Source organism: Ipomoea triloba, chromosome 14, assembly GCF_003576645.1.
Source record: "Ipomoea triloba cultivar NCNSP0323 chromosome 14, ASM357664v1".
NCBI lineage: Eukaryota > Viridiplantae > Streptophyta > Magnoliopsida > Solanales > Convolvulaceae > Ipomoea > Ipomoea triloba.
Window position 1 is genome coordinate 1605044 of NC_044929.1, and position 27755 is coordinate 1632798.

At 36.8% G+C, this 27755-nt stretch overlaps 5 protein-coding genes across 6 annotated transcripts; 2 read left to right on the forward strand and 3 right to left on the reverse strand.

The window, feature by feature from the left end:
* Positions 1 to 997: 997 nt before the first annotated feature.
* Positions 998 to 2239, reverse strand: LOC116004738 (miraculin-like). The gene is made up of 3 exons (XM_031244899.1): positions 2201 to 2239; positions 1128 to 1376; positions 998 to 1093 (listed from the first exon to the last, which is right to left on the reverse strand). Exons 1-3 carry the CDS (start codon positions 2237 to 2239, stop codon positions 998 to 1000), a joined length of 384 nt encoding a protein of 127 aa, XP_031100759.1.
* On the reverse strand, positions 2225 to 3891 carry LOC116004971. Its single transcript, XM_031245173.1, has 3 exons — positions 3592 to 3891; positions 3392 to 3502; positions 2225 to 2918 (listed from the first exon to the last, which is right to left on the reverse strand). Exons 1-3 carry the CDS (start codon positions 3775 to 3777, stop codon positions 2358 to 2360), a joined length of 858 nt encoding a protein of 285 aa, XP_031101033.1. The 5' UTR covers positions 3778 to 3891; the 3' UTR covers positions 2225 to 2357.
* A 1479-nt stretch (positions 3892 to 5370) lies between these two features.
* Positions 5371 to 7630, reverse strand: LOC116004739. The gene is made up of 2 exons (XM_031244900.1): positions 7026 to 7630; positions 5371 to 5928 (listed from the first exon to the last, which is right to left on the reverse strand). Exons 1-2 carry the CDS (start codon positions 7539 to 7541, stop codon positions 5371 to 5373), a joined length of 1074 nt encoding a protein of 357 aa, XP_031100760.1. The 5' UTR covers positions 7542 to 7630.
* A 3755-nt stretch (positions 7631 to 11385) lies between these two features.
* LOC116004740 (nucleoporin GLE1-like) lies at positions 11386 to 13009 on the forward strand. The gene is made up of 4 exons (XM_031244901.1): positions 11386 to 11418; positions 11951 to 12074; positions 12275 to 12610; positions 13002 to 13009. The coding sequence occupies exons 1-4, from the start codon at positions 11386 to 11388 to the stop codon at positions 13007 to 13009; spliced, it is 501 nt and encodes a 166-aa protein (XP_031100761.1).
* Positions 13010 to 13035: 26 nt separating this feature from the next.
* On the forward strand, positions 13036 to 27529 carry LOC116005000 (serine/threonine-protein kinase prpf4B-like). 2 transcript variants are annotated; one of them, XM_031245213.1, is made up of 16 exons: positions 13036 to 13518; positions 13992 to 15190; positions 15282 to 15451; positions 15705 to 15904; positions 16110 to 16178; positions 20884 to 20956; positions 21279 to 21435; positions 21526 to 21817; positions 21936 to 22050; positions 22187 to 22350; positions 22539 to 22613; positions 22704 to 22884; positions 23066 to 23134; positions 23488 to 23553; positions 23973 to 24024; positions 24141 to 27529. In XM_031245213.1, coding segments are annotated over exons 1-14 (3147 nt in total). In that variant the 5' UTR covers positions 13036 to 13137; the 3' UTR covers positions 23490 to 23553; positions 23973 to 24024; positions 24141 to 27529. The 2 variants fall into 2 exon arrangements, with proteins under 2 accessions (XP_031101073.1, XP_031101071.1); XM_031245211.1 differs by lacking the exons at positions 23488 to 23553; positions 23973 to 24024; positions 24141 to 27529 and having other exon boundaries at positions 23066 to 23331.
* Positions 27530 to 27755: the final 226 nt, after the last annotated feature.

A 27755-nucleotide genomic window follows, 5' to 3' on the forward strand; every position in this document is an offset into this window, starting at 1 on the left:
TTTTTTTTTTTTTTTTTTTTTTTTTTTTTTTTTTTTTTTTTTTTTTTTTTTTTTTTTTTTTTTTTTTTTTTTTTTTTTTTTTTTTTTTTTTTTTTTTTTTTTTTTTTTTTTTTTGCACTCTAACTATATAATTTGTTGGTCTTATCATCTAACCTATTAAGTTTAGGTTACAATTATTGGCATCTCTATTACTAATGGAAATGCTCTAAGTGCATTTCAGCTCCCTCTCCTACTAAGGTATAATCGTCCATTCCAATTTTGTAATCAAATGCAAGAACTAGGACTATTTCAAAATATAATAATAACAAGTTGTATTAGTGAAATTAACTCTTTTGAGTTCTTATAAGCCACACCATAGTTTGATTTTAAAGTAACAAGTTGATTGAAGCAGAGTGCGATTTCTATGATGCCCTCTACAAGAAATCTAAAGTAAGATTTGCAGCATCAAGTTTGTTTAGTTTCTTTTTTTTCATGCTCAGCTCTTTAAATACCCTCCAAGAAAAGTTGATTATGCATCTCAGTACTGGAGCATACATCAAAGTTTATGTTTTTCTACCACTTCTCAAAGGAATTATGTTTCTTTCTTGTTATGAACTTTGTGTTATACACCCGCAATGGAATGTTATGCTCAATTCCTTTTGCATGGTTCAAGATGATTTGAGCATCGTCTGGTTGACAATCTATAATGTAGAAACGAGTTAATACCCAAAATTGTCCTCGACTATAGTGATTTTTCTCAATTTTGTCCTAAACGACTTTGGTCTCGTAAAGTGATCCCAGACTTTAGTGTTATCACCCAAATTTGTCCTCCGTTAGGGAAGCTGTCAATCCGGCATTAAGTTCAGGGGCAATTTGGACAATTCATGTTTAAGTCTTCTCTTAGTCAATTTGCCCCCTTGGTCTATGTCGCTTGTCTACGCACTTCCCCATTCTTCCCTTAGTCTTGAATCAAAATGCACAAATTAAGAACCCTAGAACCCATTTAGTCTTCTCTCAGTCAGAAAACCAAGAACCTCACCCCATTATGCTCAAAGATTCCGACATCTTTGCAGATAACCTTGCAATAGTTGCACACGGTCGGACAAAACACAAACTTGTAAACGCCACATGGTCGGACAAAACACAAACTTGTAAACGCTCTTATACTTCTCGATCTTAAACCAACTGCTTAACGTTTGAGGGCTGGGATTTCCTTCGACCCCTCCTGTCTTCACGAAATATTTGTTCACCGACTCGTCGTAGGTGTCGACTTTCCACACCGTCTTCCTGGCGCAGATGGTCGGGGTGAAGAACCGGACATTGAGATCAGTTGATAAGCGGACCACGGCGCCGGTGGTGGCGTTGTTGTAGGGCTCGAGTACCACGAGTATGCCTTTCTAGACTCCATCGGCTTCCTGGATCACGTCCAGCGGGCAAATGGTCGCGTTTGATTTTATGTTGGCTGGGTATAGTCCGCCGCCGTGGGCGCGCGTGACCGGGAGGACAAAATAGTTCAAGCCCTGAACTTAACGCTGTGACCGCGCGTGACCGTGGGGAAGTGCGTAGACAAACGACATAGACCAAGGAGGCAAATTGACTAAGAGAAGGCTTAAACATGAATTGTCTAAATTGCCCCTGAACTTAACGCCGAATTGACAGCTTCACTAACGGAGGACAAATTTGGGTGATAACATTAAAGTCTGGGATCACTTTATGAGACCAAAGTCGTTTAGGACAAAATTGAGAAAAACCACAGTCGAGGACAATTTTAGGTATTAATTCGTGTAGACACAGAATTTAGTTATGATTTCATTATAGCTAGTATTTTTTATTATTAAAAAAATTGAGGAAGGGGTGAATAGGCGTCTATTCCTTCAAGAAACATATGCCTATTCTTTGCAAAAAAAAGAGATAATAAGCTTATGTTTACCATACTTCTTTGCCTTTTCTCTTCTACAACAGATGCGAATGACTTATTTTGTACTAGTGATTATTTAAGATACAGTTTTTTTAAATATTTTTTAATATGATGATAAGTATTATTTAAAAGAAAAATACAAAATACAAATAAGCCCATAAAATACTATAAATAAATCATACTCATGACAAAGTACACCAAAGATAATACTCAACAATAAAATAGTACAAAACAATATACAAATCAACCCAACATAAACCCCCCTTCGTTCAAAAAAAAAAAAAAAAAGAAAAAAACATGAACCCCCCTGGCCCCTAATCTGCACACTCCCCAAAGCTCCATCTCCACAATCTTCTCCAACTTTTCTTGAGTAATAAGACTCAGACACAAAAACTCGTCATATATATATATTGATCCTCTATGGAAGATAAGTTTATATGTAATATAAGAAATGGCAAACTCATTGTGAGAATTTGAATAACTTCCCCGTAACCGCCAACAGAAGCAACGGAACAGAGACACATAGCAGAAGCAGAGCTTCATGCGGCGACACCTTCATCATCAAACACATGTACGACCCGAACCAACAAAACACCGATATCTGCGGCCACGGTTTCAGCGGCACCTCATTCAACACCGACATAATAACCGCCACGGAAGCTATAAACCCCGTGGAATTCAACAGCACGAAGGGGCCTGCGAGGCTCGAGAAATCCCTCCCCGCCGTCTCACTGTCCTTGGAAACCGCGCCGGCGAAGGCGCACGCGGCGGAGAAGGTCGCAGCCGCCGTCAGCATTGCCAGGACTAGCATCAAGTTTTCGGCCTGCAGTTTGAAATTCATGCCGTAATAATCCTTGCGTTTCGGAATTCCCGCCGGCGCCGTTGGACTAGTCGGTCTTATTACCTGATCGTTTATTGTAATATCTGTCTGGTCTGGAAGTTGAGGAGGAGGAGATGGATTGAGCAAGCCTTTTATTGATCTCACTATGTTACTCGCCTCAACAGAAATTAAAACTGAAATCTGCATTCATAATCATAATTATTATTAATTAAGCAGTAAATGAAACTTTGATAAGGGAAAACTATATATATATATATATATATATGCTCTAGATCTAGTGAGGTCGAACCTTAGCATAATGCAAAGGTGTACCAATTATATTAAGAAACGCACAACAAAAAATACACTAATGCACAAAAAAACAATATTATATAGTGTTCAAAAATACACCAATATGTGTAGAGAGGTATAGTGCCTTTTGTGGCACATTATTATATTTCATTGTTGTGTGTTTTTCTAACAACTATTAATGCACTTTTTTTATATTACTATTGGTGTGTCCTGAGTGACCGCATTTAAGGGGCAATTGCATTTGAGCTGATATATATATATATATATATATATAAAGCCATCTGCAACTGGTGACGGCAAAAGACACAGACGAACACTTTAGATTTTTCTATATAGTTAATGAAATGTGAAAACATACATACCCTGCAGAGTAGTTTTGTTCCACGAAGATTGTTGAGGCTGATAAGATGATCATAGAATTTGAGAATTTCCTTGATGACGCTATTAACATAACCACGTGCTACTATTGAAATCTTCAATTTCAATTCCCAAAAAAAAAAAAATCACTGGTTCATTATATGTTTTGCAAACATTAAAGAAAATGAGGAAGAAAATAAATTACCTGGTTTCTTGATACGGTTTCTGTGAGTTTAAGAAGCAGAGTTTGTTTTTTGTCCTGAAACTGATCCTCATCTCCTTCTTTGACCTCTCTCTTCTCTATATCAACAAGATACTCTTTGGTTTTGGCAATATTACAACAAGAAGTGGGAAGCATAGATTTCACTGAAAGTGATGCCAAGCCTTCCATATCCTGATGGTGGGTGGGAGTTACAAATTAAATGAGATGGTGATCCAATAATAAAATTTTATGTTGTGTGCTCAGAGAATTTGTGGTTTAAGTAGTACATATATAGGAACATGAATAGAAAGTTGATGGAAGACTTTGTGTGTGTACTATACGTTTGTGTTTTCAGAGGAGTTGTGGTTTATCTAAGTTGTATAGACGGTTGGATCTGACTCAGAATTTCCAGCACTTTGGAGAGAAAGTGAATAGAAAATAGGTGGAAATTGACCTTAATTAGCTTGGGGAGACTTGTGTTTATTAGGAAGATAAGCAACAAAACATCCAACCATTATTGTGTGGACCATACTATCAAATAATGTACCTCACTACAATGTATTTTTAGTATATTAAGCTAATTTCCTATGATGCTATGGTAGGGGATGGACAATCAGACAGCTTTTCAGTTGTAAACTGTCCTATTCTGTCATATTCTTTGAGGTGTCTACAATTTAATTTATTTTAATTTTGTTTTAAGTGTCTATATATTAACACCCAGACCCAGACGTGACGGAGTTGTATAATTTGAAAGAGAAAGTGAAGGGAAAATTTGTAGAAGTTTTCCTTGTTAAGGTAGCCATAAATGAAGTTATGAAGGGACCACATGACAAATATCTTATCTGTTCATGAGAGGAACCAATAATGTACAGAAAGATTGGCAAGAAATGTCGGGGTAAAGAAAGGGTTATTACTGAGAAATTTCATTAAGGAAAATAAATAATGGGGTAAAGAAAGGGTTACTACTGAGAAATTTCATTAAGGAAAATAAATATTGTGGCAAAGGCAAGGTAATTACACAACAATTTCATGAAATAAACAAATTTGTATTGTCGAAATTTTCCAGTCAAAAAGGCGCGGAAGGTGCGCTGGACGCTCGAACAGGTGTTCAGTCTAAAAACCTCTCATCCTCCAAAGATCCAATTGCTTCTTTCTCTTAACTCTCTCTCTCCTCCACATCGCTCATGCTTCCTCAAAAATTACACCGAGATGCATTGCTCTTATCTAGTAGTGTCACTTATATGACTATTTTGATTGATAACAATTCAAATTACACATTATATTTTTTTACAATACTATAATTGTTATAGAATAATATTATTTAAAAATCTTATGTAAAAATAATAATAAATTGTATTTCAGAAAAAAGTAATAATAAAATTGTTATTTTATATTTTGTATATGGATATTTATGTATTTTAAAAATATATTTCATTTTTATTCTCTAAATCAATCAAACATTAAAATAACAATAGTAAAGTCTTTTTTTAGTGTTACTGATTATGTTACAATATAGTATATGTTCATACCTACTTTATGAAGCACAAAGAGTCAATAGTAAAGTCTATTATTTCATCAAATCAAACAATATAATACAATTAAAATTCATTCTCTGAACCCTACCCATACAAATGTCATCTAAAATATTTTACATATTTTCAAACTTCACCATTGTGACCAACTGATACAAGCACTAAAATATTTTACATACAGCATGAAAACAAAGACTGAATATGTTACGAGCCAATTCAATTCAATCCCTAATGATCAAAGTACCAAATGCTAGCGAGGTCTGGAAGTCCACAAGACTCTAACCATCAGCGCCACAGCCATGGAAAGAATAAGGGCAACGGAGGTGTACAAGCAGAGCAGCTCGAAGCCAGAAAGGATTTGATGGCCACTTGCAGTGACGACAGCAAAGTGAGGAACCAGTGTTTTCAGCATCATCAAGTAGCTGGAAAACAAAGAGGACAATGCCAATAGTGAGACTGCTCTGACTTCAAAGGACCACGGGCTGCCCGCCCACCAAATCGCCACCAAGCTCGAAATCGTGCTTGAGACAAACGCGAAGGTGGTGACCGTGAGGAACCAGAAGCTTTCTGGAAGCGAGCCAGGGGAGAAGAAAGCCTCCCTGGAAGTGAAGGCTCTGGTTAAGCGGGTGGGGTTGTTGTTATCATGTGGAAATATAGTGTAGAAATTGAATAGACCGGTGTAGGTAACTCCGGCTGTGAATACCGTTCCTTTTAGCAGCATGGATGACTGCTCCTGCTGCTGGTGCTGCTGCAGCATTGGAGATGTATGAGTTGCCTCGTTTGAAGCTGGCACTGCAATTCTAACCTCCTGGTAGAAAGCGAATAAGTTAATTTTTCAATTAAAAAAATAGAAGTAAGGGGATTTATAATTTTTAGAAATTAATCCCAGAAACTCCCGAAAGAAAAAGAACGAGAAATGAAAAAATTCAAATCGTGTGTAACACACACTTTTCTTAAAAGGGATTGCTACCTCCCATGAGAGTTATGAGTGTTATAGCTTCAGTCTCCAAGATACAATGGATTACGGTTGGTAAATACGCTAAAGTATTCTCTACCGTGTGAACGAGCTCGGGTTACAAAATAGTAGGTAGACGTTTCTGGAGTTAAGTGTATTGCTAATGAGAAAGTCCAAAAGTCCCTCAACTTAATTAGCATTAAATGCGCTATTTACAAAGATTCAGAGAGAGCACATGTTGGGCGTTATGCATGCCCACAACGTGTCTCACATGCGCGGGTGCAGAAGAAGGCGCTTTTGATAGATCCACGTGCATGGAGATTTCCTAACATGTCGGATTCTGATGTGATTGGACCGACGATGTGGTTAGCCATGTTTGCCCTCTAGCGGCCTTTTAAGTACGGAGATGACCGATCTGAGCATTAAGAATGGGCAAATTTACACCTCAATCCGGGTCGGGTTAGACCCCATATGGGGTCCGCTCGGGAAGTGGCCTCCATGATATACAGAATACATACTATACTAAGCATGTATTAGATTATGCGACCAAGGGATATTCCTTATCAATAGTACTATATTTCAAGCACCCAAATTATAATACTCTCAGCGAACTAGAACAAAGATCATAAATCTTAGCATTAATATAACTCATAAATCTGATTTAATAATCAGATTATAACGTTTGAAACGGTAAAATTAATATCAAAATAATATCATCAATTACAAAATTAAGTACAATTAAATCATAACTAATCCAAAATAACCTATTTCAAAGAATCGTGTGGTCGAGAAGTTCATAAGTACAAAAAAATTATTAACCTTTTAGGGTGTGGGACTTATCGCACTTTGTGTACCATAAAATAGTCACTTAGCTTAAAATTGTCATTTTTTAGCTAAAATTTCCAAAGAACATGGGTGCCCAAATAGAATTTGAAAAAGAAGAGGCAGACCTGAGGAGAGTTTGTTGAGGCTTCTATTTCAAAGGAAGCTGCAGTGGTGGCATTTGTTGGGTTCAGGTATTCCAAGAGGTAATGCTTGTCCAGCCTGTGGATCTCCTGCCGCAAGAAATTCAGGCAAGAATCGCCATTATTGTTGCTGAGTAGTGCGAAATGGATGACAGTTTCCCCACGAGGGGTTACATAATCAAGGGACTCAGGGCATGTCAACACAAGCTGTTTAACTATCTCTGCCTTCCCCTCCATGATCGCTATGTGAAGAGGAATTCTCCCATCATCGCCCGCCTCGAGACACAGATGAGGATTCTTGTTAGCCAAACTCTTAACAACATTCAGGGAGCCCATCTTGCAGCTAATGCACAGAACAGAGTAACTCATGAGATCAATGGGGCTTATTATGTAATTTTCTACCTGGTTAACGTCATCTTTGGCAATGGCCCCAAGGAGATCTAAGGTAATCTTGTTCCCAGGTAGAGTAGTGTTATTCCTGTTCTCTCTTAGTTGTGCCATTCTGCTTTGTTTCCCCCCTGATAAACTAATCAATAGATTAAGAAAAGTGGTTTTTCTGCTAAGGGACTTATGAACTTAGGTTGCTTAGCTAAATGTTCCTAGTAGTCTATATAAAGGCATAAACCCGCGTTTCCCTTATTCCTGGACTATATTGTGTGTGTGTAGATGATACATGAAGGTTATTTAGAAAATTACTCACCAATGCCTCAGCATTTCGCCATTATTACTTTTACATTTAGTTTTCTGTGTTTGGCAAAAAAAAAAGTCACAGAATTGATATAATTTATGTTAAGATGAATTGTTTATCACTAAACTAATATTTATGTATACCCGATTACCCGTCACATTTTTTATAGGCAGGTGCTGGCATTGGCCCTTTACCTATCAATCCACTAGTTACATAGTGGTGGACTTAACCTTTCAAGGGCTTCCGCTTTTCACCGTAATGCAAAGGTGATGGAAATGCCATGTGATTTTGCTGGAGACTGCAAGGAAAACAGATGAAGGGTTCCGTAAGCGCGAACAGAAAATGAAGATAAAATTCTAAGAAGAGGATACTCATAATCCAAGAAACTGCTTCTGAGGTGCATTCTGTACAGGGAGTAATTTCTTTTGATTTTTCCATTTTACAGCATGCAAATTGCATCTCAATAATCTGGAAATTTTTAGGAAGTGAAGTATGGGTCAGACAATGACTTCAACTCCCAACGCGTTGCAGGAGTAGATACCAATTCAAGAGTTTAATCAGAGTAAAATGATAACAAGATAGGTGTATAGCTTTTACTCAAATCAAGCCCTTAACTTCACTATAAAAGCTAGTTTTACGAGCGTGTAAAAATTTGATCTAGTTAAGTACTACTCCTAATCTCTTGTAGAGCCGATGTGAAATAATATCGGAGTACCAAAAAACAAATAAAATTAAATCTAATGGTCGTGGAGTTGAGATTCCTGCGAGGTTCTAACATCAAAACAAAATATAACTCAATTACATTATAAACTCATATTTTCTATTTAGTTTTTAACCAGCTTGGTTGGTGTAGTGTCTGTGCACCCTTGTCCCTAACTCTCTAAGAGAGGTCGGGATTCTGGAGTTCGAACTCTCTCTTATATGAAAAAGCATCAATTTGACTAGCACTCTGTCCCTTAAAGGTGCCTCTAGTTAGAGAGGCCCCGGGGATGGGGACCTAGACTGAAGAAACATGACCAATTCATCAAGTTTCCTGATCCCAATATAATCATGCTAAAAGAAATATGCAGATTAATCCCAAGTATGGTTCCAGTCACTTTATTTATCCCTGTGAATGTTTTGCAGGCTCTCCTCTGAGGCTTTGACTCTCTATCCAATCAGCAAATATGGCTCCAAGTGCTGACAGGAAAACATAAAACAACAGCAAATAAACCATGAACAAGGTGGAGCATAACCCAGAACCCAACTGATTGGCCTTTTGCAAATGCATGAGCATATATTTTGAGTACTACAGCCTCCGTTACAATATAGTATCTATTCATAACTACTTTCTTAACCTACTGAAACACAAAGAGTCCATACCACCCCATTGGGACTCAAACCCGCATCTCATATTGAGAGCCACTTCGTGGCATGCTGAGCATATATAAATATATAAAATATTAAATTTTCAGTCTAACCATCCTTCAATTGTGGAGCATCTTCCATCTCTGCCTCTTTATCCTGAATTGAATACCCATATACTGCATTAAGAACTCTGCATCACTAATGAATTATAAGTGTATAATACTGAGGACTCTACAAAGGATGGCATAGATATGGGAACAATGAAATGCTGCATTTTTGTTGAAAAAAATAAACTAAGAACAAAATTGATGGAAACGTTTTCAAGGCGTAGAAGCCGACACTTTATAGTGGGAAATTAATGAAATAGGTGTGTTCATATTTTAGGTTAAGATTACTACGAGGAAGGCAATAACTTTCTTATAAAGATAGCAGAAGTGCACAGGTAACTTTCGTGATTCAAGGTCTAAACCAGCAGGTTTGACTCCATCTCGATTCTTGACCAGCAAGTTGCTTAACCTATGTTTTAAGTTGACCAAGGAAAAAAGCAACCACTATTCGAGAGTTGCTTAACTCATGTTTTGGGTGACAAAAGAAACCCGCAGTCAATGATTGCTTAACATATATTCTTCCTACAGGTAAAAGACCCAAATAGGACGGAAAATAAAAATCATAAACAAAAATAAGACATTTCAAAAATGGGTACAAAAATAGGAAAAACTACTTTTCCAAATGCATTTGTTGTCAGATCAAGTCAAACACAAACGCAAGTGGAACTGGCCAACTAAAAAATAGAATAAGCTTCATTTCAGAGTGATCACTAGCTAGCGGTCACTCTGAAGCGCCCAATTCTGTATTTTTTTTTGTTCTCTCTAACAAAAATCCTTCACTTGTAGGAGGAAAATTTTTCTCAAAATCTTCCTATCCCATTAGCCGTAAACCCATGCTCAGTTTTTTCTACTGTGCAAACATCTCCATTAGTGTTTTTTATTAATTTTTTTGTATGATGTGGATGAGATAGGGAATGACCTGGATGAGAGGGGAGAGAAGAAAGTGAAAAAGTTTAATTTGCAATAAATTAGTCTTTTTGTGGGGTTCACAAATTTGTTTTATTTTTTACGCCTAAAGTTAGTGCATCAGGCACACTAATTGCGCCCAGATTGCACGTGTGTTGCACGCACCTCTGTGCGTGTAAATTAGTGATTTTCTTTTTAATTTCTCTGACATCCTGGTTTTTTTTTCACTGCTTTCTCTCTCATCTCCATTAAAGTAGTTGTGACAAAAACCATGAAAAAATTTAGACTATTGGTGTTGCTCCTTTTAAGGAAGAAAGTTGTCAAATGAAAGATTAGAAATATAATTTTTCCATAAAATAATAATTCATTACAATTAATTTGCATTATTATTGTCATCGTCCTTTATGCTAGTAGTTTATTATACCGAACGCGAATCTATATGAATTTCAAACCCGAAAGGAATTTCTCACCTGTTTAGCGAACTCTCTACAGAGCCAGACCCTAACTCTTGCAAACCCAATTCAATTCCAACCAACATGTCCAGTGATTCCAGTGACCCTGCTCGTCTCAACTCTCAAGCACCAACATTCCTCTCATTCGGATGTCGAAACTGATGAGTCTTCAAAGCGTCGTAAGCACAGCTACCACCACCACCAACGTCGCCACCATTGCCACTACTATACGGGGAGAAGCACAAATAAATTGATTTGAAACTCGAAACGGAGGTTAAGGAGGCTGAGGTTGAAATTGAGGGCAGAAAGGAAATCCTTGGAAGCGGAGCAGTGGGTATAGGTATGAGTAGTTCGAATTTGGGGATCGATTATGATATGAGGAACGAGAGATTACTAAGGACGATGTTCCGCCAACTTCTGCTTATTAGGATGTTGTTGAAGATAAAATAGGACAAGGTTCATTTCAGAGTTGGCGGCCACTTTAAAACACCTCAGCGTTGTTGTTGTTGTTTTTTTTTTTCTCTAACAAAAACATTTCAATTGTAGGAGAGAAATTTACTTAAAATCTTCCTCTCCCACTAGTCAAAAATCCATGCTCAGTTTTTTCTACCCAGCAAATATAATACCAAAAATGCACTAATGGGGGAACATCTCCATTAGTGTTTTTTTATTGGATTTTTTGTATGGTGTGGATGAGAGGGGGAATGATGTGGAAGAGAGGAGAGAAGAAAGTGAGAAAATTGAATTTGCAATAAATTATTTTTATTTTTTATTAGTTTTTTTGTGAGTATTGTAATTTTTGTTATGTTTGAAGTTACTACATTAGACACACTAATTACGCTCAGATGGCACGTGTGATGCACGCCCCATATGGGCATGTAAATTAGTACTCCAAAATTTTCGATTTAATTTCTCTGGCATTCAACACTCTTTTCCTTTATTTATTTTTGTTTTTGCACTATTTTCTCTCTCATCTCCATCAAAATAGTTGTGACAAAAGTCATAATTTTTTTGCAATATTTTCTCTCTCATATTCATTACAGTAGTCGTGACAAAAACCATGAAAAAATATATACCATTGGTATTGCTCTTAAGGAAGAAAGTTATCAATAGAAGGAATAACATTAAAAAAAAAAAGAAGGAAAAAGATACAATTTGTCCATAAAATAATAATCCCTTACCATTAACTTGCATCATTATTGATTTATTGGAGTAAATTCCTTTTTTGTTCTATATTTACTGTGTCTTGGACACATTTAGTCCGCTTTTATTAATTTGACCACATTTTGTCCAAAGTTATCAAAAAGTGGACAATGTTAGTCCACAGTCAGCTTTACCGTTTGATGGCCGTGAAGTGCAAGGGCATTTGTGTCCTTTCATGTTCAATTATCAAAAAGTGAACAATGTTAGTCCACACTCAGCTCAGAAAGGCAGCTATCAAAAAAGGAATTGAAGAAGAAAGAACTTGAAGAACTTGAAGCTACGCTTGCTGAATTTGGATACAACCAACCTGAGAAAAAAGACGATTCACTAGGTAATTTACATTCTCTACTTTTATGGGATTCTGGAAGGTTTTTATGCTCTCTGATTTTGTGGAGAGGTTTGTTATGTTGGTTTGGGGCACCATACTGGAATTTGTACTGAAGAACTTTTTGACTGCTTTCAAGCTCAAGTAGCATGATGAATTTTGTATTATCCTGACATTTGAACATAAAACGATGTTTTGACTTATAGGTGCTACACATAGCAAGAAGGTAGAGAATGTGATGAATGGAGAGGAGGATAAGAAGGATGATGGTACTACTGTTGAGAGCAAGAATGCAAAAAAGAAGAAAAAGAAGTCAAAGGAGGCCAAAGAACAACAGGATCAACCCAACGGTGTTGAAGTTGGAAATGCAAAGGAAAAAGATGAAAGTGGTGGAGTGGAGAAGGCTGAAGATGCTCATAATGTTGATGTGAAAGAGAAGCTTAAGAAATTGCAGTCTATGAAAAAGAAGAAGTCAAGGATGCTGCAGCCAAAGCTGCTGCAAAGAAAAAGGAGAAGAACCACTACAACTAGCAGCCACAGCGGTAAATTCCTTTTGTTTTTTCTTGAGTTGGGGATGAACATATATATATCTTATTATTGTCCATTGCCAAATGGTGAAGAACATCGCAATTTTGTATTAATAATAAGAGCATTCGCAAAAACAAAACTTAATACGAGCCTGATGAATAATTAAACATGAAAGGACACAAATGCCCTTGCACTTTACGGCCGTCAAACGGTAAAGCTGACGACTAATATTGTCCACTTTTTGATAATTTTGTGCAAAATATGGTTAAATTAATAAAAATGAACTAAAGCGGACACAAATTCTCAAAAAATAAAAATAAAAATGAACTAAATGTGTTCTAAGATACACTAAGTACCAAAAAAGGAATTTTATCGATTTATTGTCATCCTACTTTATACTCCTAGAGTCATAGTTTATAGTTTTATACCTAAAGCGGATCTATCTGAATTTCGAACCCGAAAGGAATTTCTCACCTGTTTAGCGAACTCTCTGCAAAGCCAAACCCTAACTCTTGCAAACCCAATTCAATTCCCAGCCAACATGACCAGCGATTCCAGTGACCCTGCTCGTCGCAAGCACCACCATTCCTCTCATTCCGATGTCGAAACTGACGAGCCTTCGAAGCGTCGTAAGCACGGTCACCACCACCACCACAGGCGTCGCCACCATCGCCACCACGGAAAGAAGCCCGAAGAGATTGATTCGAAACTAGAAACGGAGGTTAAGGAGGCTGAGGTTGAAATTGAGGGCGGAAAGGAGGTCCTTGGAAGCGGAGCAGTGGGTGTGGCTATGAGCAGTTCGAATTTGGGGATCGATTATGATATGGAGGAAGGGGAGATTATTGAGGACGATGTTCCACCTAATTCTGCTGCTTATGATGTTGCTGAAGATACTGAGAACAGGAAATTGAGTTCGGACATGGTATATTCAGTTTCCCTCATCGTCTCTTTCTAAATTTGATTGTTATTTGCATTATTTGTTGAGTCTTCAGTTTGGTTTATGGGACAGTTGCTGCAAAAGAATTTTGAATTTCAGAATTGAGAAATTTCTTTTTCATTAGTTCTCTCTTTTCTAGCAAGCAGTAAGCAAACTGAACCGGGTATTTGTTTGATTTCCGGTTATGATGGTGTTTTAACTGTGCGGTATGTAAGTATGTTAGAACCTGTTTGCACGGCATGGATATCCGAATTTGTATTCCATTTAGAACTTTGCACCGCACTATTACACTATATTCCCAGGGCAGAGTCACTGTAAATTTGTCTTGAAGTGTGATGGCTTTCATTTGCTCAGTAAGCAATAATTGGTGCTTTTCATCTATGTATGTGAGAGTAAACGCCCTAAACTACCAGAGATTTGTCCAATTTAATCCTTTTTATCTGATATTTCATTTGCAGGACCGTCATGAAGCTCATGCAGAAGGGCCTAATTTTGGTATGCCCATTGAAAAGAAAGTGGAAGAAGTTGACAGAAGTAAGAATCACGAGGGGTTGAGTTGGGAAGGAATTTCTTGTGAAAAATATCTTGCCAATGGGAACTTGGTTGGTGGGCGCCATAAACATGAGGGAAAATGTTCTCCTATTGAAGAAAGTAGGACACAAAAGCATTACTATGGTGATGGAAATGATTTAAAGGACTGGAAAAGATCTTTGACACCTGACAATGCTGGGAAGAGGCGCAAGACTGCCAAGGTTGCATTACCTCGTGATGGATATGAAGACGAGGGTCCTTATGGAAAGGATTCAAAATCACCTGATCGGTCTAGAGGGTTGCCACAATCTCAAAGCACTTCTGAGGAGGTTTCTATTTCAGAAGTGTTTCATAAGCCAGAGGATGTATTTTATAAAGATAGGAAATCTAAGGGTGATAAGGACTATGAAAGAGTGACTGGACTCGTCAGAGACTATTGCCATGGCAGCCAAGATTTTTTGAAGGAAAAAGAAAGAGAGCGCAGTTCTAGTCGTAGCAGATATAGTAGCCAAGATGACAGGCTTCATAGTCATGAGACTACTGAAAGGTATAGGGAAGGAAGCCGAGAGATTGATAGGGATCGAACAAAAAATAGAGACAGGGAGAGGGGAAGGACACGAGGAAAGGAAGGAGACAGAGTAACTGAGAGAAATAGGGAAAGGGAGAGGGTAAGGCAAAAGGAAATGGAAAGAGGTAGAGCTCGTGAGAGGGAGAGGGTAAGGGAAAAGGAAATAGAAGAAGATAGAGCTCGTGAGAGGGAGAGGGTAAGGGAAAAGGAAATAGAAAGAGATAGAGCTCGTGAGAGGGAGAGGGAGAGGGATAATTATAGGGGCAGGCAATGGGATAATGACCGCAAGAGGGAGAGGGAGAGGGAGAGTAGGTGGGAAAGTGATAGGGAAAGCAGCAGAGGTAGAAGTAGGGACAAAGAGAGGGACAAGGAGACTGATAGATACCGCAGGGCCAATAAATATGATGATCTTGGTAGTAGCTATGGTGATCGAGATAAGTTTAGTGTTTCCAGGCGCATTAAGGATGATGGGACTGGCCACAGAGAGAAGAAAAATGATCCAGTAATCAAGAGTTCTGACCATAAACTTCATGAAATTGAAACTGATATATCTAAAAGGTATCTTTTTTATGCATTCGTTGTTTGCAATATAGATACTATTCTTCAATGGGCATTATCTTTGATGGCTTCTGGTTTTGGTGGATTGCAGAGATGAGGATGAACAGGACTATCAGGAAGAGATTTCATTTCAACTTGCTGAACACGAAGAAGAGGAAGAACTAGACAGGATTAAGGAGGAGAGTAGGAAGCGCAAGCAAGCCATACTTGAAAAGTATAAGAATCTACAGTTGCATCCTAAAACTCAATTGGAAGACACTGGCAAGTCCCTCTCTTAAGATGTTTTAACCTGTTTGGGTTGATTTACTTTTCTTAATATGCAATTACAAAAATCCTTGTTTTGCAACTCTGTTTAAAATATCCCCCTCTTTTCACCCTTGCTTGTATAACTGGATTGTGACAATCATTTGGAGTAACTCAGAGAGATTTATTCTAGAATTTTTTTGGGTGCTTCTCCATGTATGGGGATCTAGATTAGTGCTTCTATAACAGTGACTTTATCTGTAATGAACAGCTAAGGAGGTAATTGAGCATTCTTCTGAGCTTGAAGTTGGTGGAAACCATATGCCAGAAGCTGTTTATTATAGAGCTGATGGTGGAGAAAGCCATTCTGGTGACAAAGTAATTTCTGTTGGGAAATCACCTAACCAAGAAAGGTTTGCTACAAATGATCAGAATTCTGGAGCTGGTGGATTGGGACAGGGTACTCCGAAGGTATGCCAATTTCCATTATGATACTGTAATTGATTTCTCCTGTTCTCTATTTGCATTATGAATTCTTTCAGAACTTCATTTTTTTGAAGAGTTCTTACTGTTCATTTTTCAAGAGAAATGTATCTTTTCTTGGGGTGCCTGTCAGTTTCTTTATTAATTTTTAAGGCTGACTCATTGGCTGTTCTGTAATTGTTTTATGATGCAGAGTGAGAGATCAAATGACATGTTCTGTGATGACATATTTGGAGAATCACCTGCAGCAGTTCATAAAACTGTAAGTTTTAGATTTGGCTAGTGCATGCCAACCTTTTAGTTTTGCTTTAATTTCACCCATCTTTTGAAGTTTTCATGTTGTATTACATATGTGTGTATGTTTAAATGCATGCCAGTTGGAAGATATCCAAAGTATTGTATTATTTTTAAAAACTGTTAGTCTAAAATGGTATCAAAGATAAGGTAACAAAATGGAACAATACATTTCTTAAAATGTGGGATTAGTGCCAAATCATTGCATAATGTCATTGTTAATGTGTAATTATGAACTTCATGAAATCTACAACACATATGTATACTTGTTGAAGACCATGAGTCAAATACAATTTGTTTGTGGGATCATGGAAGCAACCTGATTATTAAGGTGCTGTTTGGCAAGTTTCAATTTTGTTTTGTTTTGGTCTTCAACAAGGCCTTTTTTGAAAACAGAAAGTTTAAGCATTTTTCTGTTTTTGTTTTTAACATCAAGCACCAGCAACTAAATGTCTAAATCTCCATCCAATCCAGCTCCTTGACCCTACTTTGACTTTACCCTTGCCTCCACCGTTGCAGTCATCTTTCTTAGTGGATTGTTAGACAATTGCTGAAACAGGAAATCTCTGCAGGAAAATAAGGAGATTGATTAATTGATTCTAAAATATCTTTGCTATTTGAATTTGATTTATTTCCTTTTTAGATGTCTAATAATTGTCTTAAGGAGCCACGGTGATTCTCCCTTCCTTTTTAAATTTCATTCGGTCTTTGTAATCCTCCTATATAAATGTGATTTTCATAATAATAAAAGGGACAAACAAGAAGTTAAGTAAGATAAAAACAAAGGTGGGCAGACTCTCAAAACATTCTCAGTATCTTGTTCTCCAATTAAATTAAGCATTTGCTTTTCCTCCCTCGTTCCTTCAGTTCATCTCTCAACATAGGCCAATTGCTAACAACCTCTAGAAGTGTTAATCGCCTCATGCGTTTGCCTGTGATCATAACATTTTGGTTTTGTTGTTGGGAAACAAAATAGACGACATTGCAAACAGAAGTCCAGGCTTGCCAAACTTAAATGCAATCCATGCAAACATCCATAAAAAATTGGAAGTCGTAGCAAACTCAGTCCAAACCTCTACCAATGCAGTAGACAACTTTGGCAAATTAGTGGAAACCTTGTTGGTCAAACAAAATAGTCATCCATCTCCTTTAAAGCCATCGCTAGGCGCTAGGCGCTAGCCGGGCGTTAGACTATCGCCTAGCGCCTATGCGGCGACCTATAAAAACAAAGAAATAGTGAATGTGTGTGTGTATGTCATATATATATATATATATATATATATATATATATATATCTTACTTCTCGTATTTATATATATAAATAAATTTAAATATATATAAATATAATAAAAAATTAACAAGGTCGACTCATCCGAGTTAACTCGGCTAACTCTGCCAAGTTGGGCGAGTTAGGCGCTAAGCGGCCGCCTAGGGAGCAATTCGCCTCAGCGTAGGGGCGCCTAGGCGGATTTTTGCAACAGTGTATCGTGGTAGCCAATGCCATTTGTCAGCACCCACTTCCTCGCAACCACACCCATATGGAGTTTTTCCACAAATGCGCTACACCAAGTGGGATTTCCTACATTTCCAGTTAAGGAAGACACATTGGTTTGGCTACACCGTTGTGTACTGTATTTTGTCGCCAATACATTTGCACATATGCTGGAACACGAGAAAGTAAGCACAATAGCCTACCACATGATGTAGACGACCCAACTTTGGTACACAATAAGGATTCATGATGGCAAATGTTTCTTCTGGCAAACCTTCAAAGATGTATGCACCCTTTGTTTTAGTTTGGCTTGAAGCCTTAATCTTCTTGGGGAGTTCGCCAAATTGAAGCAAAGTGGCAAGTACCTAGACGAATACAAGGACGGTTTTCAAACCGATTTATTAACAACCGATTTAGATGTAGTTCTCCAAATTGATGTTGAACGAAGTAGACTTGTTTCATTGGATGAAGCCAAGCCATCAATGTAGCTCGTGAGTCGTGACTATGCTTGCAAAGCACAATTACTAGGCAATTTGGCACCACCGCCACAATAGTCTCCAATGGGCTAGGACTCCATCTAGAAATACTCACAGTAAAATAGAAACCATGTGTTGTAAAAATCGGCCTAGGCGCTAGGCGCCCCTAGGCCGAGAGGATTTCACCCCTACGCGCCTTTTAGTTGGCGGACTAGGCACCCAACTGGCCCCACTCGGCTGAGTCGGCACCAACTCTACCGAGTCGCAAACCTCTAGGTTGGACGGCTGTGGTGACGGCTAGAAGCTTTAGATGACGGGCAACGACGCTCAGGCCTATGGACTGTGTAGAGTGGCTGAAACCTATTATTATTTTTTTATTATTACTCGGCCGCCTAGGCGGCACCTAGGCACTAGCGCCCCCCAGATGCCCCACTAGAGCCTTTTGCAATCTTGATAGCAACCACCTTTCAAGCCCCCACACATTAAGTGTTTCTCAGTAGAACATGTTGGAACGGAGGAAAATGGGCAAATGTTATAATTCTGATGACCTATGGGTAAAAGGCCATTGTTGCAAACAACAACTATACATGCTCAACTTTAATGACGAAGTGGAAGACGAGCCAACTGAACCAAAAGCGCCGGAATACACCATTCCCACTTTTTCTAATTTCAAGCTTGATCTCTCGGAGGGGAGTGATGATATGAGACAGGAAATCACTCTAGGAAAATTAGAAGATTGATTAATTTATTCTAAAATATCTTTGCTATTTGAATTTGATTTATTTCCTTTATAGATGTCTAATAATTTTGCTATGGAGCCTTGATGATTTTGCTTTCCTTTTTCATTGACTTTGTGTAACCTCCTATATAAAGGGGATTTTCATACTAATAAGAGGGACAAGCAAGTTAAGTAAGATAAAAACAGAGGTATGAACACTTTCAAAACATTCCCAGTATCTTGTTCTTCGTTGAAATTCAGCTTTTGCCTTTCCTCCCTTATTCCATCAATTCAACTCTCATCATAGTGTTAATCGCCCTGTGACTCGTGCATTTGGTTGTGATCATAACACCTCCTACTTAAAATGGTAGTAGACTTGGCCTACTTTATGTCATACGTTTCTTGACCAACACCACACTTGCCTCAGTTTGACCCTGCCTAGCTATTTTCCCTAACCTTACTCTTGTATAAATCTTCCATCTCTTCACTTTACCTCTCCTGATTACCCCACATAGGCACATACACTTCATTGCTGCCTTACGTGATTGACCATATCTCACCTTCCCCAATTTACCCCATCCTCTCTGACCACCCTTTGACAGCTGTCCTCCACATACACACCACTTGGCCTATTATGAAAGCTCAACTACCTACCCCCATAATACCACCTCCACGTTGTATCCCCTTTCCCACTTCTCTCATACTCTGCTGCACCTTTAGGTTTCACTCTCCCACTTTCCAGTGAAACTCATATTCACCAACCCATCCACCATTTGCCTACACAAAATATGAACCCAACTGTATTTATGTTATTAGTTTCTTCAACAAACTAAAACGTTTTTTGTTTTTGAACCAAATGCAGTAACAACGTTGTATGAGCAAAAATTTTGATTAATCCATTCATCGGATATCTGTCAATACCCCTAATACTTTTCAAAGAAAGAATAAAAAACTGAATGATTTTGGATTGTACTTAGTATTGGTTGGTTCCAAGATTTCTTGAAGTTTCTAGTTGTTGCAGACTTGTAGATTCAGTGATTTCTTTAATTACACGTTAAATTCGTTAATAACCTCAAAATCCCATGAAATTGACAGGGTTGTTGAATAATGACATTTTGGATATGCGACATATGTGTGACCTTTTCAGAACTCAATTTTCCCCTTTTTTGCCCTTAAATAAAACTCCCATCCATAAAAGGAGTTTTTAGAACTTCAATATCAAGATTCCACTGCCAAGCTTGCAAGTGGTTTCCAGAATTCCAGGAGATGATACCTTTTCATTATTTCTAATTATTTGTTTTGGAATCTTTTGTTTATTTTTACCTAAAGCCATCATGTTATATGACCATTTTATGCTTGCAATGTTTGTGTTTGCTCCAGTATGGCTCTGAATAAGTGAATATGTTAGCTTGTCGACATCCATCTACTTTTGCGAGTTCTGGATGGATACATCACCGGGGCTTGAATGCTTTTCTGCAAGCAAATGTTGGATTCTAAATGCGTGCAATTCCATTCCAATTAACAGTTTAAGCTCTCATTTGAGAATGTGTTGGGTGAAACTTGGAAGTCAATATTGGATTTGATGTGATTTTTATTTTTAAATGATAGCTTTGGTATTGTACTCTATTGTTTTAAGCAAGCTACTGCTCATTCATGAGTCACCTTTATTCTCCTAGTTTCTACCCTGCAACAGACCATAAAGAGGAAAGCACTGGAAAACAGGCTTATGCCTACTAAATAATTAGGAATATCTTATTTTTCCTAATAAAATGGATTTTTAACTCTTTTCCTTTTTCCCCCATTCTCTTTGTAACATGAGCAAAAAATTCTACATTGGTATCAAGAATTTGTGTGATTCTTTTGTATTAATCAGTTACTGGATTTGTTTTTACTTGATATGATTATATTAGTTACTGGCAGTTTTAAGTTTTTCTGTTTGTTTTTTTCCCCATATTCTCAGTTTTAGTTTGTTTCTTTCATATGTCAGGGTAAAGGAGATGGTTTGATAATTGAGCGTAGTGGCCTGCATGATAACTGGGATGATGCAGAAGGCTATTATAGTAAGTTAACTGCTTGATGTTACAGTTATCCTTTGTCTTTACTGTTGGAGTGTTTTTTGTGGTATGAGATGAACTCTTAAGTACATCTTCTGAGAAAAACAGGTTGTCACAACCAAGTACCATAGTTTTGGTCTTTAGCTTCTGACCATTATGCAATAGTTTGAATATCTTGTGAGGCAATTGAACAAATGAAAAGGGTTTCATTTTGTTTCAGATGATTTTTTTGAAATTTTCTTGATTCTTTTATGGTGTAAAATTCTCTCAATTGTTGTACATCTTGTTTCTAATGTTTTTTTCTTCTTTTATAACTTTTGATACATAGGTTACCGTTTTGGAGAAGTACTTGATGGCCGATATGAGATTAATGCTTCACATGGAAAAGGTGTGTTCTCCGCAGTTGTCCGTGCTAGAGATCTCAAAGCTAAACCTGGTGACCCTGAAGAGGTTGCAATTAAAATGATACGTAATAATGACACAATGTATGTGAGCTTTATTCTTTTGCCTGTTCCTGTCTTACAGTTTCCCTGCTTTTATTAGCAATCCTGATTTCTTTGTGATGCAACACTTAGGTATAAGGCAGGTATGGAAGAGTTGGTGATATTGAAGAAGTTGGTTGGTGCAGATCCTGAAGACCGGCGCCACTGTGTTCGTTTTCTTTCTAGCTTCAAGTACCGGAATCATCTGTGCTTGGTTTTTGAGTCTCTTCATATGAATCTACGTGAGGTTTTAAAGAAGTTTGGCCGTAATATTGGACTAAAACTTACTGCTGTGAGGACATATGCAAAACAACTATTCATTTCTTTGAAGCATTTAAAGAACTGTGGTGTTCTTCACTCTGATATTAAACCAGATAACATGCTGGTATTTGAACTTAACCCCCCTCTCATTGTATTTTTGTCTCTAGGTTTTGATCTGTTGCTCCATTTTAATCTTATTGTATCACTTACATAATTACATCTCACTGCATTTGCTTTGGCAGGTGAATGAAGCAAAAAATGTGCTGAAGCTTTGTGATTTTGGTAATGCCATGTTTGCGGGGAAGAATGAGATCACACCATACCTTGTGAGCCGTTTTTATCGTGCTCCAGAGATAAGTAAGTATTTTTCGTATGATTTTTCAAATTTTGTTTTATTTTTAACTTTTTCTGCTAGTTGTATTTATATGTTATTTCTTTCTGAATCCTTTGTAATCTGATTATCAGTTCACTTAGCTCTTTCTTCCTGTTGCAGTTTTGGGCTTGCCCTATGACCATCCAATTGATATGTGGTCAGTTGGTTGTTGTTTATTTGAACTTTACATTGGGAAAGTTCTTTTTCCTGGCCCGACGAACAATGACATGCTTCGTCTTCATATGGAGTTGAAAGGTCCATTTCCAAAAAAGATGCTTCGAAAGGTTAGTTTGATTGGTTATTGAATGTGTGATTCCCTTCCCTCTGCATTCAAATCTGTCTAGTGAGTTTTCATAGCTTGAATGCAACCTGGTTTTTAGTTTGTTGATAGTGTAGTATGATTGTAGCTGCCGCTGTGCATGGATTTTGTATATATGTCAAAAGATGAATTGATCATTCTCAACTATTACAGGCAGCATTTACTGACCAGCATTTTGATCAAGATCTCAATTTTTATGCCACTGAAGAGGACCCTGTTACAAAGAAGGTAAGGTTGTAATGTTCGTGGTTCTTTATTGCACTTTCCAGGTTATTGATTAGAACTTTCAATGGACCTTTTATTTGATTGGGTGTGCAGGCGATACGGAAGTTGATTGTTAATATCAGACCAAGAGATATTGGTGCAATAATTTCAGGTTCTCCTGGTGAGGATCCAAAGATGTTAACACATTTTAAAGATCTTCTTGACAGAATTTTTGTGCTAGATCCAGATAAGAGACTCACAGTTTCTCAGGCATTAAGTCATCCATTCATCACGGGCAAGTGAACACTGATGATGATTTTCTAGCTAGACATGCTGTCACCATAGATTGTTGTAGAACTGTGATATCTAACTTCACAATAATTCCTCTAATTATTGAGAATTTATCTATTTTGACCCTCTGTGCTGGCTTAAGAGCTTGGAGTTTGGACAGTGTTTGACATGGTTGAATTTGGCAGAGAAGATATCTGATTGGGAGAGGCCTCTTTCTTGGCAGTTCTTTCGGTGGAATATTTTCTGTTTCTATTGTAAGATAACTTGCCAAAGGCGTTTCTCCTTTTGTACTCAATTCTTTATGGTGACCATTAGAGAGCTTAAAAGTGCAAGTTTTAAATGTCTTATCATTATATAAGATGTACATTGGACAGAATTGCTGCAATTTTGCAGGGTTAGCATTTTCAAAGTATTTTAGTAGACACATGGTTATTTGTATGGCATGTGAAAATTTTACTGTTTTGGGTTAATATTTATTTTTCTTAATGTTGAATTATTATTTAGAAAATTTTGTTCTTTATTATATATTGTGCTTAGTATCTCTTGCTTTTCGTGTTTAATTTTCTGTTTAAAATTCATGGGAATTCTAATTTAGTTTTTCATTCAGGATATCTATCAGGATTATGAGGCAACCATTCAGTGCTTTAGATGCTTAAAAGGCACACTGGAGAAGGTACCTTGGCTTGTTTGATAGGAGCTTACTATGAAAGCATTTAACTGTGTTTTTTTTTTTTGTGCCTTTAATGCCAATTATGTGGTTATCTTTGTTTGTGATTTTAGCCCTACTTTGTATGGGATTTCATGCTCATACTTCATTGATTATCGTTACTTATTATTATTTTTCTGGTGTAGCAGTGTGTTGTCTGTAATTGATGCTAAAACAGATGCATGAATCTGTTTTGCACTTCTATATTATATATATAGGTTGGATGTTGATTTTGCATTACCTTAATTTCACATCAATGCCTTGCTATTTTAGGTCTCTGCATTAGTGGCCTGTACTTCAATGCATTTTTTCTTTATCAATTAATTAAACAAGTCAGTTCTCTAACTGAATTACCTTAAATCTGATTCATGTAATGGTCATTCCAGAGCAATGTATGACAGGAGATGTTCAGATGCAGCCTTGATATTGTGAAGTGGAGTGAGTTAACCTCTTGATTCTTGTGCTGTTTGTTTGTTTGTTTGTTTTTTTTTTCCAGAAACCTTTTGCTCTGCTATGTAAAGATTGGTATTTGATATGGCTCTGTTTCTTTATAGGGTATTGCTCCATGCTTCTGCAATTATAGTAAGTACTCCTAATGACATTTCTACTCAATACTTTCTCTGATGATAAACTGTCTGGTCGTTCATATTGCTGCTGTTTATAGTTATGAGCAGCAATGAAGCATCATCATCTGCTTTATAAATTTCTTGAAATGAAGAATTAGGTAAAGCAATTATCATACTATTGTTGCATTAGAATGTTCTTGTTTCTCTTATTCTAAATTCTGATGGAATGACCTAAAAATGAGGCCCATATTATTTTGAGGTTTGTATCCTGATCATATCCATCTATTCTCAGAGTCAATGCATGGTGTTGCCACTATTTATTGGTGTACTTTTTCCTACTTTTTCTTCTATATGCACACATGCATGCATACAATAAACACACACACACACACGTACATTTTAGTCTTTCTTTTGATTTCATTTAGGAGTGCTTGGTTCATGCCTTTTGTATGCATTATCAGATTTGGTTTGGTTTTGATTACCTTGTTTGTTTTTCCTCACTTCTGTAGTTCTGTTACTCCAATATCAAATTCAATTCTTTTAGTGATGACAAAGTCATTACCTTCCCCATCCCTTACTTCGGACTTTGAAAAAAAAAGGGAAGTAAAGGAAATAAGTGAAGGCCATCATCCATGTGTTGGTTGTGGAATTTGAGTACATACATTGTGTGCATTAAATATATATGCAATACATACTTACATAGTGTGCATTATACACACACACACACACACACACACACACACACACATACATTCATTTATCAATTTTGAATTTGATTCTCTTTTACTCCAAACCAAACGAAGCGGTTTTACTATTTTTTTTTACGGTTACCAAGTATTTGATTCCAATTCTTAAGTTTGAATCAAATGCCCCCTTAGTATTTTATGTAATGAGTAGCATTCATCATCTAAGTTTTTCAATATTAATCTGTCTAGTGGTTAGGGCTTTGTTTATTGAATGCTAAAAAAGATCCAAATATTAGTATTTCATGGGTGTTGGATGAATTGCCAGTAACTTTGTTAGTGAGAATTTGGTGTTTGGGAATATAGATTTCCAATAATTTTATTTGTAATGATGTTGTGTTGACATGTCTTCTGTGAATAACTTTGAAAATAAAATGAAAAAATCAGAAGGTGAATGTTGCATACCTGTGTTTGGCAATTTTATTTAGTAATTTATCCTTAACACATTGCTAGGATGCACACAATTAGCTGTTAACTTGTTCTCAAGCAGGGAACTTGTGATCAGTACATATGTGCTGAATGTTCAGTACAGATGTGTTGAATGCTTAGTTTATGCTCAATAATATTCATCTCAAAGACTCAAACATGAACAACTGACAGTTAGCGAATTATTCATTTTTTAATATTATTATACGATCTGTAAAGAATAAAACAAATTATTTGAGGGTTCTTTAGGAATACCATGTTAGTTCCATTTTCTTTCCTTACGGGAATCCACATTACCACCTATGGCAGTAATGTGGATTAGCTCACTATTTTTCAAGCAAATATGGTAATCTCTGTTAAGAATAATGAGTTGGAACTTGGAAGGTTTAGTGGTGGCAAGGAGCCAGTTGTCAGTCCATGACCTGCCGGTAAGGAGAATTCTCTTTGTGGTAAGCAAGAAATTAGAATGGATTGATAACTTGATTTCTAGATTGGTGATGATGTGAATATTGCAAAAGCCCATGTATTTTATATGCTTGAGAGGTAGCTAAGGATCTCTTAATATTTCAACATGTGTTAATTATGATACTAGGACTGTTCAACTATGCATGTGAACTTTGAATTTCTAGCATGTGATAATTTACGTCTGTACTACCTCTTTCTGGATCTCCACATGTAATCTTGCGAGGTTATCTCGAAACAAATGCCCTCAAAAGTTGTGAAACCCCTGTAAAAGGATAAAGTAAGGCTTTAAATGATTCACGTTGCTTCTCTACACGTTCAAGACAACATATATACTTTATGTTTGGTTTCATTCTGATTTACATCTTGTATTCTCAATGCTTTGCCCATGTAATAACTTAGTCATAGCTGTCTTATTATAATTATAATATGCATCATGCATGGCAACTTAAATGAGGCCTTTATGAAATTTTTATCATCCATGTATTTCCTTAAGTTAGGCTAGGCTGTTGGAGCATATCAATTCCTTGACAAGTTAGAAATGTTGGGGTCTATAATGCTTGTGATTTTTCTGTAACTGAACCAGTTTTTGTCTATAGTCGTTTTCCAAATTATCCTATGTACATCCTCTCATAACACAGTGCAGGAAGTTGACCTTTTCCCTAAACTTGCAAATAATTGAAATTACTTAAGTCTTCCTCGGAATGGCTACATATGATTACCTACTTAATTTTCTTGAACTGCTGCTTATGGTTCATATTTTGCTGCCTTAATCCAAACTGGTGAATTCATGTTACATTTGATAATAATGCACCCTCCCCTTGAGATATATAGCATAAAACAGGTGAGTTTCACTTCCTCCTCTCTTTGTGATGGCTGTATTGTGATCTCCATCCTCATCCGAGTCACCATCTAAGACCCCCCCAATGCTATTAAGTTCTTATGCCATGGCCTGCAGGTGAGGGTGCCATGCATTATCATTATCATTAGCGAAACCTGTAGTCTGTAGATATTCTGGCTGGGTATCCCATCATTATATATTTTGCTGACGGTGTTATATGCAAGAAAGGTACATTTACTAGATGATCAAGTTAAACTTGAGACAATTTGACATGTTGGTTCCATATATGTAGGGTAACATTCTATTTTTCTTTCCTGCAGTTTTTTCATTTCTCTAAAAAAATAGGAAACTTCTTCATTAGTAAATGTGACATTACAATTTTCATTGTGAACTGTTCCGTGTTAAAAATTGCTTTCCTGACCTAGGCAAGGAAATGGCAACTATATGTATCTACTTGTCATTATGGTACAGGTGAACCTGTTTCCGGATATAAATCCAAAGGAAGGATTTGTTTTTTTAATTTTTATTTTGAATGTTACTAACTCTATTACATTGTAGTATCTGTTTATCTATACTTTCTCAACCTATTGAAGCACAAAGAGTCAATAACGCTTCCACCGAGGCTTGATCTCATGACTTCCCATATGGAGGAGTCATTATATGCCATCTGAGCATAATGTGCTTGACCCAAGGAAGGATACTTAAGATATGACAAATAATATTTTCATTGAGTTTTGCTGACTCTTATAGAGGTGATGGAAGATGAGAGTCGAACCAGTTTACTCTAGGCTTATCCATTAATCGTTATCTTTCATTGACACTGTTTGTATTCTTATAGTTTTATTTTTGGTTCTTTGTCAAGTTTATCGTTTTGGGATTGAAATTAGTTTGGATGTTTTAAGTTACTCTATACTATTTTATATGTTATGTTTATTATTTATTGGTTAAATTAATTTTTTAATATTGTTTATTTTCATTAATATATTTGTTTAAAAAATTATTTTTCAATTTAATTGTGTTTAATAATACTTTTAATGCAGTTTTTAACTACATAAATTTTATATATTAATATTAAATTTAATTTAATATTATGACAAATTGAATTAAAAATAATTTCAATCAAGCCATTGT

Excerpts from the sequence above, each read along its gene's own strand:
- LOC116004738 (XM_031244899.1), bottom strand. The coding sequence starts at position 2,239 with ATGGAGCTTTGGGGAGTGTGCAGATTAGGGGCCAGGGGG. Across the intron at positions 1,377-2,200 it reads GCAGATTAGGGGCCAGGGGG|AAAGGCATACTCGTGGTACT; the intron begins GTTCATGTTTTT and ends GATGGAGTCTAG. Across the intron at positions 1,094-1,127 it reads AGTATAAGAGCGTTTACAAG|TTTGTGTTTTGTCCGACCGT; the intron begins TTTGTGTTTTGT and ends GGCGTTTACAAG.
- LOC116004971 (XM_031245173.1), bottom strand. The coding sequence starts at position 3,777 with ATGGAAGGCTTGGCATCACTTTCAGTGAAATCTATGCTTCCCACTTCT. Across the intron at positions 3,503-3,591 it reads AAACCGTATCAAGAAACCAG|ATTTCAATAGTAGCACGTGG; the intron begins GTAATTTATTTT and ends TTGAAATTGAAG. Across the intron at positions 2,919-3,391 it reads GAACAAAACTACTCTGCAGG|ATTTCAGTTTTAATTTCTGT; the intron begins GTATGTATGTTT and ends TTATGAATGCAG.
- LOC116004739 (XM_031244900.1), bottom strand. The coding sequence starts at position 7,541 with ATGGCACAACTAAGAGAGAACAGGAATAACACTACTCTACCTGGGAAC. Across the intron at positions 5,929-7,025 it reads CCTCAACAAACTCTCCTCAG|GAGGTTAGAATTGCAGTGCC; the intron begins GTCTGCCTCTTC and ends GCTTTCTACCAG.
- LOC116004740 (XM_031244901.1), top strand. The coding sequence starts at position 11,386 with ATGGCACGTGTGATGCACGCCCCATATGGGCAT. Across the intron at positions 11,419-11,950 it reads TGCACGCCCCATATGGGCAT|TCCACACTCAGCTCAGAAAG; the intron begins GTAAATTAGTAC and ends GAACAATGTTAG. Across the intron at positions 12,075-12,274 it reads GAAAAAAGACGATTCACTAG|GTGCTACACATAGCAAGAAG; the intron begins GTAATTTACATT and ends TTTGACTTATAG.
- LOC116005000 (XM_031245211.1), top strand. The coding sequence starts at position 13,138 with ATGACCAGCGATTCCAGTGACCCTGCTCGTCGCAAGCACCACCATTCC. Across the intron at positions 15,905-16,109 it reads TGGGACAGGGTACTCCGAAG|AGTGAGAGATCAAATGACAT; the intron begins GTATGCCAATTT and ends TTTATGATGCAG. Across the intron at positions 22,351-22,538 it reads CAAAAAAGATGCTTCGAAAG|GCAGCATTTACTGACCAGCA; the intron begins GTTAGTTTGATT and ends CAACTATTACAG.